We start from the raw sequence: 14,983 nt of genomic DNA, 5'->3' as shown, positions 1-14,983 counted from the left end.
GATTTGCAGTTGCTTAGTGGAAGTTAGATGGTAAATTAACATTTCATATATCTAAATGCTGATATAATCGATTCATCTAATGAAAAAAGGCATTTGTTTTGTACCATGAATACATGACACTCAAGAAAATTAAAGTCTAACTAAACATAGTATATTTCATACTTCAGTACACACAATGGTTAAATAGTCCAGAACCTGTGGTTTTAAAAGTTAAAATGTTGGCAGTATATAGTCGAGGCTACCTACATCTAAGTCAGAGAGACGAAATGCGTTATGGTTCGCTGACACACCATGCACTATGCGGTATAATCCTGCCGCTGAACATTTAAATGGAAACTAATAAATCTTGGATTGATTTAAGCCAGCTGTTCATGAGCCCGCACTGGCCACTGAGTGGAGGAGGAGTTGGTTTGTTTATTAGTATATAGTTGAGCTCAATATTGATATGTAAAATACTATTGACATGATAATGTATATTAATCTATGTGTATGTATTTTGTAATTTCTAAGATCATCATTAAAAAAACTATCTACCTGTGGTATTAAAATTTCTCTAAAGTCAAACATCCCAGTAGAAATGTTTAGTTTTAAAGTTAACTCGGTAGCTGTATGTCAGTGGTAAGATCCTTGATCTGAGATGGCAAGGTAAGGACTAAGAAAAAGGTTTTATAACAGTTAAGTGTCCCTTTAGTTGAGCTTAACAGGACTTAACAGTTTCTCTTGGAGAAACCAAACTCAATGATCAAGCCAAGCTGAATACCAAACCACGTTAAGGTCCAATAATGCACCCATTCACTCAAAGGATCATCAACAAGGCTCACTACAACGGCAAAACGTTGAGGGAACAACTAGGTTTAAATAAGACCAGAGTCACAAACAGTGGCAACATAATGATACTAAGGCACACATAGAGTGGCTCAACAAGACACCACAAAAGCCTGTTTTTTTTCCAGAAAACTTTAATGAATCGTGTCAGTGTGACAAATGTGATTACTGCTAGGAAAAGATCCAATTCAGTGACAAACACAAGCTCATGTTTAGAAGGAAATTAAGTAATTATGACTTAGGGAATAATTTCAGTTTGTAAATTTCACCCAACCAGGCTTCAACACTGGTCATTGTTTATTTCTTAGGCCACGTTACCTTAACTGCGCTAATTCAAGTTTTGGTGCATACCAGAAATGAATCGATGTACACAACTGTGGTCACCATCTATTGTGTTGTCATTTTTCAGTAAGTAGAATAAAGAACTAGTAAATGAATAGATATTTAAGAAACATTATCTGTGGATAATAAGCATGTTTTGTGAGTATTCCAAACCATATCATTGTTTAGTCCTACTACAGAAGGAAAGCAGAATGGAAAAAAAGCTGGCGTGCCAAGGATAGGAAATCCGTGAACTTCAGCTCATAGCAAATTAAGTTGCCCGAAGACAAATTTTATTACAAGCTCTTAGAAGCTGCATTTGATGATGTTGTAGATCTGCCTGCCTGGATGTGTGTCATTACCATTAATTGGGGTAACTACATGTCTTGGAATGTTTTGGGGTAATTCTATAACCTATCAATTAGCCAGTGTTCTGGAAGACAGGCTAGACAATAATAATAAAAAAAAAACATCATTATTTTGTTTCTCCTTTTCTTCAGCTATCCTTTTGCTAGATTGTAGTATTGCTCGTACTGGGAAAATATACTTAGTTGTTTTTAATCCAATACAGATACTAAATATTTTTTGGAAATATAGTTTTAAAATGCTAAATATTTATTTATTGTTGAGATTTAATTTAAAAAACAAAGTAGTGTGTGTGTTGCTACTGATGCCACTGCAGGAATTCTTACTTGGGATACACTACCAGATAAATTATTCAGGATTTCATTAAACTACTCATTCACAACCACTGGGATACTGAAAGAGTTAAATAAATCACCCTTTTACAGTCTGAAAGCAGGGAATGCTGGTGAACACATCTGTAATATGCATTTGCAATCAATACAATGGTTAAAAAAAAAATCCAAACCGTGAAACTGAAATATAAAGCAGCAGAGCATCTCTTCTCCCTCCTCCTAATCGAAGGTGTCGTTTTTGGAATGGTATAAAATGCAAAGCTGGGGTGAGAGAGGGGATCACAAGTCAGCTTCGTGTGTTGAGGATCCGGATGGAGCCATTACCCAGCTGCTGCTGCTGCCAGGACTGAGCACATCAGCTCATGTCTATCTCTCTCTCTGCAACTAACCATCATCATGGAGCTTCTGGGATATCCCCATTAACACAGAGGCCACCCCAGCGCTAGTATTAACCCGGGTGATCACAGGTTACAAGCTCTGGATTTGTCATCTCCAGCACTTTAAAAGCTAGCTGCCTCTGGACTCACCATACCCCAGCCTGCCTGGCTCTGTACACAGCTGGGAAGCTGCACTGATTTTACAGAATCTTGCTCATATTGTATTATTATTATTATTTGTTGTGATCGGATCATAAACTTTTTTAACCCTCGCTGGGAATTTGAAGATAGATTGTGTTGAGATCTCCTACGATGGGAGCTGGGGAGTTCAATGTTTGGATGATTATAACAGCCTGCTTCATAAACGGTAAATTGATCATCTCATCACCCTCCTTTCTACCCTAATTAATCAATTTAGGATTTCATAACAACTACCCCATCCAACTCCATAATTTGATATATTAGACACAAGGACATAATATCAGAATGTAGCATGCAATGAGCATCCTGTGATTTATCTCATATAACTTATTTAACGTTGCTTATAATGTAAATTTGTTATTGCAGCATTAAATAATGCTTGTGATTAAATGACCTCATTAACACACTTTTCTGTTGATTTTAAGTGTCCCTGCAGGGAGAATACCAAAGAAGGCTATACAAGGAATTACTGAAGAATTATAATCCCTTGGAGAGACCAGTGGCCAATGATTCCCTTCCTCTCACTGTCTACTTTGGATTAAGTCTCATGCAGATCTTGAATGTGGTAAATAAAATTTTTATATTTATATATTATGAGATCTTTGCCTGTTCTAGTGGGGGTAAAACATATACCAAAGGGATGAGGTGTCTCTTTTATGATTACCACAATGGTGTTAAATGTATAATGTTCTGAATGTAGAAGAAGTCCTAATGATGACCCTCTGGTCCAGAAAAAGAGAGAACAAGATGTTGTCATGCCTAACAAGTAAATAAGTAATGAATGAAAATTATCTGTGACAGTGTGTCTCTTATACAGAATGTTGTAAACTAACAGGGTAAACCCATTTTTTGTTGCATGGCAACTTGGCAAGTCCTTCTACTAGCTAATTTATCACCATATAGTGGCATATAATCTATGGAAACACTTTGCATTATTATCTGTTGATAGGAGCTGAGGATCTAAATAGGCTATGGGTATTTTTTATTTTGGTGCTATGTTTTCCCCTTTATACTTGATAGCCCCTTAACAACAAATGCTGACTTTGCTATAATGACTTTCTGTCACTACAATATTGATCATATAGTATAGACCATTATTGATATCTTCCCTGATCACTTGCGTTACTATTGAAGAACTTGTGTATAGACAGCTGAGCGGTGACCATGGTACCTGGTCTGTAGGATGCAAAATATTGCTTGTGGTGCTGATCCTGTGCATTATTTATTTATGTTAATGTTATTTTTTCTCACAAAGCCAGGTTTTCTGGCATGCCTTGTTAATCCACAAATTATATTTTTTATGTGTTATCATTTTATAACGCAAGTACAAAGAATAAAAATTCTGAATTGCAATAAAATACAAAGTGGTTCTTACAACTATATGGAGGGTGTGCTTCCAATGGCAAGCAATGAGGCAAAACTGCAATAAAACTGTATCTACTGTTACAACTGATGGTTTAAGGATTTTGTTTACTTGACATATGAATATTAAAATCCAACAAAACATTTAAATTTACCAGTAATTACTAGCTCCTAAAACTCTGGATTCCTCAACGTATTGGACTGTTAGATCTATGTAAAAATATGGCAATAAGAACCTAATAAAGATCTACTACTTAATTGAGTAACAAAGTCTACATGTTTGTCGAAGAAATACATTGAAGTGGAGGATCAACATTTGTGTATATTTCATAATAAAATGTATACAATAAAATCAAGGCTAATTTATACTTTTTAACAATTAGAAACTGGAAGATTGGGTTCTATAATTAGAATTTAAATATAAGATGACCCCCAAAAAGATGAATTACTTGAATCTAATAAAAAAAAAACACATTTGGTCTGTGGTGGCTTTAAGTATATGTTTAAGGGCATAGCCTATCAATTTTTACTAGTGTAAGATGTAAAAAGATTTCAAAAATATTATTTTTGAAAACAGTCCCAGTTTTTGCATAATATAATGCTTTCAGGCAGCTGCATTTACAGACACATAGTATTGACTTGTATCGTACCGCCTATAGTAAATGTTAGAATCACTCAGCTGCATATTCTGCCTAATGAAAGTCTATGGAAGAATGGACTTTATTAGGATCGCCATAAAGAATTAGCTCAGTGTGCTGTTTGAGTGGCGAAAGTCATTTAAAATATGACTGACAACAATGGCAGCCTCCAAGTCTACAGATTAAAATAAAAACTTTATTGGAAACAAAATTAGATAAAACCAAGTGTTTGTCTATATTAAATTACACTACACTGCATTCCCTTTAAAAAAATAGGGTGCAGAGTGAAGTTAGGAAATTGTGGACAATTTGGGCACTCGCTCAGTCCTTCTCTTAAGGCATGCTTTCTTACTAGTATTAAAAAATATAATAGATACCAATTCAAGAAATAATTATAAAGTGGAAGCCGGGTATATGTTTGTTAAATATTGTCGAGTTATGTTCCGCCATGTTACACAAATTTAATGTAATGAAAGTACGCATTACTTATGTATTTCTTAGAGAAGAAAGTAAAAATGTTAACACTGCATATGGACATTTTAGTGCCATGATTTCAGCAAATAAGGGATCCAAATTATTGCGTTGGATGTCTTATGAGCTATAATGAAAACCATCAAGGCGTGCTAATTCCAAGAAATGAAATAAACAATCTCAACTCAAGATGCTGGATCTGCCACTTTCCTAATCCTACATTTTATCCATTAAAAAAGCTGCACATTGCAGTTCTCTAAAAATGTACAATATATGCCCATTGAAAAGCCACTTTATTTATGGGGCAAGGTATCTTAGCACTTCTTCTCGGGCTATGCATGATTATTCCTCCCCCATCGATTTATGTCCATCATTGCTGTTGATGGGTTCAGGAGCCCTTTGTAAGGTGGATGAGAAAATGGGAGGTCATTTTGGACAGGGAATAGAATTGACATGCTGATTCAGACAGATCCCAGTAGAAGTTGTAGAGGTTAATACAGTAAGGGAATTTAAACATGTATGGAATTGGCATAACGCAATCCTGCATCTACAGCAAGATCAAGGACTGATTAAGGTCTGAGGCTCATATCAGGAAATACAGACAAAGTAGATGAGCCGATACCTCTTCTAAGATTCGGTTCCTATTTCAGTTTGTAAATCAGCCCCTTCATTTTATACCGCATATTCTAAGAATAATTACACCGACTGATAAACCAAGGACACAAACTATAGGTTGTGTTGGTAAATGCATTTATTAATGCTAAATGCTGTGGTCTTGACATTATCTGTGTTTGAAATGAATGTGTTAACGGTCTGCTAACATTTTTTTTTAAACCAAAAGTATACTTGAATGCCTGACACATTTGAGACAAAGAAAGTCTTCTAGACATCAAGATTTAATGAATTAGCAGAGCATTTGAAGTCTGTAGTAAAATAACAGTTATTGAGTTCCCACTGTACTTATAAAGTGTATTTAAAAGCCGTGACATGGCTTTATATTTGATTGCTAGGTCTTACACCATCAAATTACAATCACGGGTATGTCTTTTATGTCACTACAAAGCTAGTCCTCTATATCAATTTAGAAAAACCAATCTTTGCATAACGGTATCTTATCTGATCCCATTTAGTATAAGATATGCAGATATACTCCTTTGGTCCATTTTTCACAGTTTGGGAATCTGGGCATTTAGAGCTAATACCAGAAATTTCTATTTTATCAAACATATTACAATCATGGTGTGAGAGGATTTGGTGTGGATCTATAAAAATATTTTGTTCTTTACTGTTTGTAGCAGGATTTGACTTAGCATTGAAATAGGCAGGTGGACTTTTACCTTTAACACACAGAGACGTGATCAGAAAAACCCCTGAGTTACACAAATGTAAGAACATCACTTTGAATCAAATGGTAGCCATGTGTATTTACCGCAAAAAAACCGGAAAGTATAGCCGTAAAGATGCTATACCTCTTTTAAAGAGTATGTAATCAATCGACATCTTTTTTTAAACCCGGGGGAGCCCATGCTAAATGCATCTGAGGATTCCAGATGTTCCGGCCCTATTTGTGTGAACCCTGAAGAACCCTTTTTAAGTGCATACTAAAATTTTACATTTATAAACAAGCAGTGGCTCTGAGCACAGGATTCTGTATTCACCACTAGAGAAGGCAGAAAAATCCTGCTCTCATGTTATTGATCATGTAAAATACACTGGTTTTGCAGTTTCTGGTGCTTGTTCTTATTTTCTAAAGTGCTCCTGTAAAAGAAAAAAAAACTTTTGGGCTTCAATACCATGTTTCACTACAACCTAGCCTACTTTCTGTCTCTTTAAATGCTTTTTATGAACTGGTCTATTGGCATCATATTATATATATATATATATATATATATATATATATATATATATATATATATATATAATAAAATAGACATGCATGTGTACTAACATATTTTGTCAACACATTTTAACGTAATTTACAAAATGTAACATTTATTTAAATACATGGCATATTGTTAAGTAGCACAAAGGTAATTTAAAGTGATCCTCTCTTAAAGTCAAGAGATGAAATATTTAAGACAGAAATGTAGGACTTTCAAAATTCCCATTGCCACAAAGGTTGGGGATATGATCATTAAACCATGAGATTGTTGGACAGCTGTGGCATTAAGAGGGGCCACAACTTTTTCAACAGCACTTGAAAAAAATCTTGAAAGGTAGCATTTTAATGATTTTAAGGCAATGATTTTAAACCGCAGCTTAAGCAAACGCCAGTATTTTCCCTGAGCTTTGTCACGAACACCACTATGTTTGTCCTCAAAATCTTGAAAACTACTTTTATGTATAATAACCAGCCTTTTTATTTTATATGGTCATCATTTTTATTTATTGTATATATTATTATATACATTCTAAGCTACCCCAAAAATCAGTATGTTTTCTTGTCTGTCATATGCTAGTGTCCCAAGTGTGAAGCCACTTTGCCCCCATGCACATACATATCAGAGATGTCTTGGAGACATTCATCGCAAATTGTGGTGGATTCTGTTATATCTCTCAAGTACCAGACCAGCTTCTACAAATTGGGGCATTTTTTTGTGGTGAAGATCAGCGCCCTTCAGATCCAGGCACCCCGGGCAGCTGCCTGACTCACTTGGCACGAAGACAAACCCTGGTAGTGAATCATTGTTGCATGCATTGTTTTTTAAGGTAATGTTTTATGGTTTGTTGTAACACTTATTTGATCTAGAAAAAAAGCAGTTTCAAACACCTATGTAATAATACATCTTACATTGGAAAATGTTTAAAGGCTAACGCTTACAGGTAGTTGTCTACATACAACAACTCAAAAGATAATCTGTGAGCTAATATTTTAAGGAAGTAATGGAATGGCTATGTGACCCTTATTATGATAAAAAGCATAACATTTCGAACAATAGTGCAAAGTAGCAAAATTGTGTTTTTTAAGATCCAGGTATTGTGCAATGGCGCCACATGGGAAATTATATAAACTACAGTAAGATAATTCTTGTAATAACTTACAAAATATAACTCCCGTAGACCTTTTAATCATTGTAATTACAGGGTTATGTCCCACTGCATCAAGTTCTAGTTTTATTATTCTGATTATCGAACTGTTTCAATTAGCTCCTACAAATTTCCGTCCTCAGCAAGGCAAAATGTATTTAATATGATTGGGCTCTGATTATTGATTATTGTATTTACTAGTGTTATAATATATAAAATCATGTAGAATTTCAATAAGGGTTAAATTCCTACCTATTTTATCTTAAAAAAAATGTATATACATTTTTATGTTTAAAAGATCATTAGTGATTTGTGCAGAGCCACAGGCACTGCAGTATTTTTATTTAAAGAATATTTTCAACGTGAATACCAGATGATCAAATTGTGCGATGATCCAATTAACTCGCTGCCTACATCTAAACCTGGTGAGTTTTGTGGGTGTCTTTTCTCATGTAATGGAGGAATAAAAATTGTGTATATAAGTAAAGACCTGATTTTCTTTGACTGTTCCTTTGTGCTAATTTTAATATGCTAATGAAAAAAATAATACGTTATAGCTCTGTGCAAGATGGGAAAGGGTTATAAATTAAGATCATGTTCACTTCCAGAAAACAGTGTGTAAAACCAATATTAAGCAGTTTTCCTTACAGACTATTGGATTAAAATAATTTCTACCTGCTGAATGTCAGCATGGAGAATATTAAATTAACATTCCCTGGTGTCGGGAAAAAGGTTCACTAATTCCGATCTCTTCACCCAGCCAGGGGCTATGTATTTCTGTGGGAGCGCTTACCAAAACTGTTGCTGTATGATGAGTGCTGTTTTTATATAATATATTCTCTAATATATCATTTATATAAATAATGTTCTATATATTATGAAAAATCTGTGTATATTTAGATTTAAGAACCATTTGACCCATTTAGTCTGCCTAGTTTCTCCTGCTGTAAAAACCTCAAACTGTATTTGGTCTCCAGTCTTGGTTTAAATTCAGGATAATCTTATGTATAGTACATGCATGTTTACATTTCATCACTGCATTAACTTCTACTACAACTGTTAGAAGGCCCAGGTGCACCCCATTCACACCTGGATTTTCTCTTCTAGTCATCTTTTTGGTGGCAAAAATGGCACAGCCAGAATGTTTTAGGGCAAAGATGGTGCAGGCCGGCTCTTTGGGGGCACTGACCAGCTGTTTGGGGACAAAGATGACACAGACAAGCTGCAAGCTGTTTGTGGCAGCAAGAAATGATTAAACAACTGTGGGCACATATAGCACTGGCAAGTTGTGGGCACAGACAAAATGTTTGCGGACAAAGATGGCACCAACAAGCTGAGGGCAAAGACAAGCTGTTCAGGGAAAAAGATGGCACATGCAAGCTGTTTGGGACAACAAATAATGATAAAAGAATACAAGCTATTTTGAAAGAGTTAAACTTTCCATTGTTTTGTAATAAGTAATGTTTGGGGCCACAAAAGGTACAGACAAGCTGTTTGGGGGCACAGACAATCTGTTTGGAGGCAATGATAAGCTGTTTGAGGTCAAAGATGGCACATGCAAGCTGTTTGGGGCAACAAATAACGATTGAAGAACTGTAAAGAATGCAGACTCTTTTGAAAGAGTTAAACTTTCCATTGTTTTGTAATAAGTAATGTTTGGGGCCAGAAAAGGTACAGACAGGCTGTTTGGCACAAACAGGTTGTTTGGGGGCACTGACAAGCCGTTTGATGCAAAGATGGCACAGACAAGCTGGTTGGGGCAAAGATGGCACTGAAAAGCTGGAAAGCCTCAGGAGTGGCTACTGAGCTCTTAGTAAATTAGAAGAGGCTTCTGAACTCTCCCTGCTTGGCGGAGACCTCTCTTACTCAGAGCTCTTCTCTTACCCAAGGAGGCACCCCAGGAAAGCCAGGCTTGTTAAAACTGTAATGGTTGTACCATTGATGACGGCCCTGATTAAAGGTTTTTATTTAAGACGATGTAGACTTCTAGCAAAAGGTATTCGTGCATTCAGGGGCGTACCTAAAGTATTTGGCACCTGGGGCGGATCCTGTATGTGGCACCCCCCCCCACACACACTTTAAAACTGCATAGCTTCTATCGTTATATACTGGCGCAGACACTGACGGTGGTACAGCATAACACCTATCACTATATACTGAGGCAGACATTGACGGTGGTACAGCGTAATCCCTATCACTATACATTGAGCCAGACATTGACAGTATTGCAGCATAACTCCTATCACTATATACTAAGCCAAACATTGATGTAGTGTGGGGCTACCACTTCATTGTCTGGCTTAGTAGTAGGGATGCACCGAAACGAATTCTGGACTGAAACCGAAAATGCAGCATTTACCTGGCCGAAACCGAATATGACCCCCCCACCATAAAAAAATCTAACTTTTATTTAAAGTAAGTCACACACCGAAATAGGACAAAAAATATATAAATAACAATATTAATATATATATAATTGCTGACAGCAATCACACTCCTATCATGCCCAGGTATACCCAGCTGACTTGGCATGATAGGAGTATGATTGCTAACAGCAATCACGCTCCTATCATGTTCAGGTTCTAGCATGTACTGGTTGCCTGGGCATGATAGGAGTGTGATTGCTGTCAGCAATTATATATATATTAATATTGTTATTATTATTGTTCACATGTGAACTCAGCACTGGAGGCATAGAATCAGACATACAAATCCCGTATTTGCAAGTATACAATAATAATGGATGGAAACATAGCATTGCAGGTAAAGATCAACTGGAAATCACATAAAAACTCAGCAATAAAGGTAGAGATAAAACTACAGGCATAGATGATAGGTTGCACAACCCAAAGCCAGCCCTGGTGTCCACACTGCCCACATAGAACCTGACCAGCACCCAGATTACACACAAAGGACCTGCCATATTTGTCCCCAAACAGCCTAGCATGAGTCAACTTTGTCCCCAAACAGCCCGGCCTGTGCCATCTTGGTCCCCAAGGCTCAAACATCCTGCTTGTGCCATCTTTGCCTTTCCACAAATCAATTATACATCTATCATACACACAAACACTTTTACAGTCACTCACTAATTCACACTTTCATTCACATAATTAATTCACACAATCATTTATTCTCTCACTCATTCACACACATTTTCCACACATTCATTAATTCTCTCACCCATTCTCACAATGCATCCACACATTCATTTATTCTCTCACTCATTCTCACTGTTTATTTATTCCAATATACTTACTACCCAGCTTTCCTCCTTTTCTACCCCCTTCTCACTCCCTTCTGCCCTATCTATCCCCTTCTGCCCTATCTACCCCTTATCATTCCCTTCTGCCCTATCTACCCCCTTCTGTCCTGTCTACCCCCTTCTGCCTTATGTACCCCGTTCAAGCCCTATCTACCCCTTATCACTCCCTTCTGCCCTATCTACCCCTTATCACTCCCTTCTGTCCTGTCTACCCCCTTCTGCCCTATGTACCCCGTTCTGCCCTATCTACCCCTTCTCACTCCCTTCTGCCCTATCTACCCTGTCTCACTCCCTTCTCCCTATCTACCCCCTATCCCCCCATCTCACTCCCTTCTGCCCTATCTACCCCTTCTCACTCCCTTCTCCCTATCTACCCCCTCCTAACTATCTACCCTCTCCCCCCTTTGAAGTTCACTTACCTGGAACAGCATAGAATGATGGGAGTTATGAAAAAGACATTGGAAATGGTACAGCATAACACCCATCACTCTCACACACATACCAATCCACACATATCAATCCACACATACCAATCCACACATAGCAATCCACACATAGCAATCCACACATAGCAATCCACACATACCAATCCACACATACCAATCCACACATACTAATCCACACATATACCAATCCACACATATACCAATCCACACATATACCAATCCACTCTCACTGAATGCTTTCCTACCTTTCCTCTGTCACTTTTCTTCTTACAGCAATCAGCTCCTTTTTCTCCTCTTCAATCTCCTTCTTCTGTCTTCTTCTGTCTTCTTCCGGTTCAGAGGTCACGGACGGCGCTGGGGGCGGCTTCAGTGTTGTGCACCGGGAGACCTCCGATACTGCTCCCTTGCGAGCCTGCTCCTCCAGCGGCGGACATTACTGTCTGTCTCTGGAGGGGTGTCCGGTGCCGGCAAGTTGGCACCCTCCTGATGAGCGGCACCCGGTGTGGACTGCCCCCCGCCCCCCGCGAGGTAGGCTACTGCGTGCATTCTCAAAATGTCTATGGACATTCAAGTTATTTTACAGGAACAGGGTCATTTTCGAATGTCCCAATACATTAAAGGAATGTTATAATAGTTTTTGAAATAACATAAAAATACACCCCAGTCACTTGCCTCTATTCTTTTGGGCTGAGGGTATGTAAGCCTTCCTAGTTGGTTAAAGTGCCATTGTGCTAAGCAGGCTACGTTAGGGTACATTAGTAAACCCTGTTGCTAAGGGAGAAAGTACATGGATGCAAGTGCTTACACAGGTATGCTTGTTCAGTTTACGTGGTGGTGCTATCTGCCAGATGGTGGGAAACAGTGAGTTTTAGCACAGTTCTAGAGTGTGTTAAAAACCGCCTAGCCCTAAAAATTTTATTTTTCATGGATTCCAATGAATTCTACTGCGTATAAAGTGATGTGTGCATTCTATAGTAAATTAAATTAAAAATGATTTAGTAAATTTAGAAAATCATACTTCTGGCCCACGAAGTGTAAACAGGAAGCATTCAATAGACTACAATATGTAATTAACACAAATATAGGGCTGGGTGCACCTTTAATACTTCTTTAAAAGAAAATGCTTTTTTGAAAGGTGAAAATTAAATTTGGTGAGTTTGGAGATGACGATATCACGTTCCCTGAAACTGTCAAAATGAAATGTCACATGGCCTTGCAAATAACTTTTAATTAATATTTCAGTTGTTTCGTGAATGTTAGCAACCGCAGTCAAATCTGGTTAGTGGGATACGTTTCCACTATATTTGTGAATTTCACATGAGGACATCATTATTATTATTATCTTTTATTTATTCAGCTCCAGCAAATTAGACAGTGCTGTACAATTTGAAAGGGGCAGTTTACACATAACAATATATACATTAATACATACAGACACATCAGGAGATGAGAACCCTGTCCATGAGCTTGCCATCTAGCATTGTATACAAAGTTCATGGCAGGAATGGTGCGCTTTTGAGGTCCATTCTGAAGAGCTTACAATATAAAGGAATGCAAATTTTCATTGAAATTGCATTCACTCGGCGGAAAACTGTCAAAATTTATAGTTGCACGCACTTAAAATAACGTTCATTTTCGTAAATATGGAGCCTGGGTTGGGTTAAGTCAGTCAAGTTAACGTAAACTGACACTTGACATCTTAGCGAATCGAGCCAAAAGTCACAGTAGAATTCTCCATGGCAGTTCTACCTGGCTCAACTGGCTCTGCGATAACCTGGTTCAGAAACTTTAAAGCTTTAGGTGCTCCATTCCAGTAACCATCTGAAAGTGATCAACAGACATTTCTTACACATCTAAATCTTGGTAAGTCCATCATAGACCGTGGTGCTAAAATTGCCTTGCCCTGCAAGAAAAAGGGCTCTTCTACATATATCCACATGGTAGTATTGCAAAGCAGTTAGCAGTAGCTCTTTAGAAAGAATGTGTTTAATCTGTTTCCCCACATTGAGAAAAGATCCTGAGCGCCTCTGTTGTTCTATACATAATAAATAATGTCTCTCAATTTACAGCTTAGAATTCATAAAATAAAATAGTAGTGGAACATCTCCTTTTAGAATAAAGCATTACAATACATAGACATAGTCATCACATTTACTCCAAAATTAGATGGCCGCAGTAACTGTTCTGTACTTAGTTACTTATAATTAAATGGTCAAATAAGAGTCGCAGTCAAAACAATGCAGTCTAATAAGTACAAAGAGAAAAGTGTGTACAATAAAGACAACATTATGTGAAGACCCTTTGGGCGTGTATATTGTAAGTAGAACAAATTAATACACAGAGCATAATTTGTTGATTAGCTGGGCTTGAGCAACATGACAACATATAATCTGAATAGACTACAATAGTAAATAAGAGAATAGTAATCAAACACCACTGCTATGGCACAGATAGTAGGATATTTTATTATATACATGCATGTTTTTACTGGCAAACATTTTCTAAATTGAAAGTGTTATTCTGTTCAGTGTCATGCTTTCATTGTTCATGGCACACATGCAATTAATAAATGATTCAGTGGTAGCAGCATATCAAAAACCAATTAGCAATCAGGGTTTGTGAAGAGTAGAAATATACTGTGTCACCTGTGTGTCACCTCTCCATAGCCTACAAGCTCACATAACCATCAATTCATTAGCATTTATTTCACGTAACATTTTATATTGCTTCAACTTATTTGAAACTCATTCTTATTCACAGCGCTGGCATTTTAGCATTTATGATAAAGAAATATATAGATTTTTTTCAAAGTACTATGTTCCTTTAAACAATAAACTGTTGTGTGTGTATAGGGATAGGCATAAAATATGGAAGACAAAGACATACACTAGACCTTTAGTTGTTGTTTTACCATTCTTATAATTTCTGTCAGAAGGTCACAAGTGTATACAAGCAGCACACATATTATTATTTATTGTTTTATATAGCGCCATCAAATTCCGTTGGACTGTAAAATGAATGGACAGGACATAACAAGTATGTAACATAACAATTTGAATTACAGAGACAACAGGTGAGGAGGGCCCTGCTCAGACGAGTTTACAATCTAGAGGGATTTAGGGTGTATTACACAATAGGTAAAAGTGCCGTTGTTAGGGATGGACCAGCCACACTAGTGAAAGTATAGCAGATAATGCTAGAAATCAAAAGAGAGGATAGAAGGAGATCATTGGCTGAACAGAGAGACCGGTTAGGAGTATATTTAGAGATGAGTGAGGAGATGTAGGGAGGGGAACCGCTGTGAAGGGCTTTGAAAGTAAGAGTAAGGAGTTTGAAATGAATCCTAAAGCACACA

General features: G+C 37.1%; 1 protein-coding gene across 1 annotated transcript in view; it reads left to right on the top strand.

Annotated features, from left to right (window-relative positions):
• The first annotated feature begins 2,274 nt into the window (after positions 1-2,274).
• CHRNA7 (cholinergic receptor nicotinic alpha 7 subunit) overlaps positions 2,275-14,983 on the top strand; it is a 74,997-nt gene continuing 62,288 nt past the window's right edge. Inside the window, exons 1-2 of the mRNA XM_053464615.1 lie at positions 2,275-2,588; positions 2,848-2,987. Of these exons, the coding sequence (XP_053320590.1) occupies positions 2,534-2,588; positions 2,848-2,987 (195 nt within the window). The 5' untranslated portion in view covers positions 2,275-2,533. The remainder of the gene's footprint in view (positions 2,589-2,847; positions 2,988-14,983) is intronic.

This window comes from Spea bombifrons, chromosome 4, assembly GCF_027358695.1.
Source record: "Spea bombifrons isolate aSpeBom1 chromosome 4, aSpeBom1.2.pri, whole genome shotgun sequence".
In the NCBI taxonomy this organism is placed as follows: domain Eukaryota; kingdom Metazoa; phylum Chordata; class Amphibia; order Anura; family Pelobatidae; genus Spea; species Spea bombifrons.
Note: the sequence above shows the minus strand (reverse complement) of the source record. Positions and strands in the feature narration are given on the sequence as shown.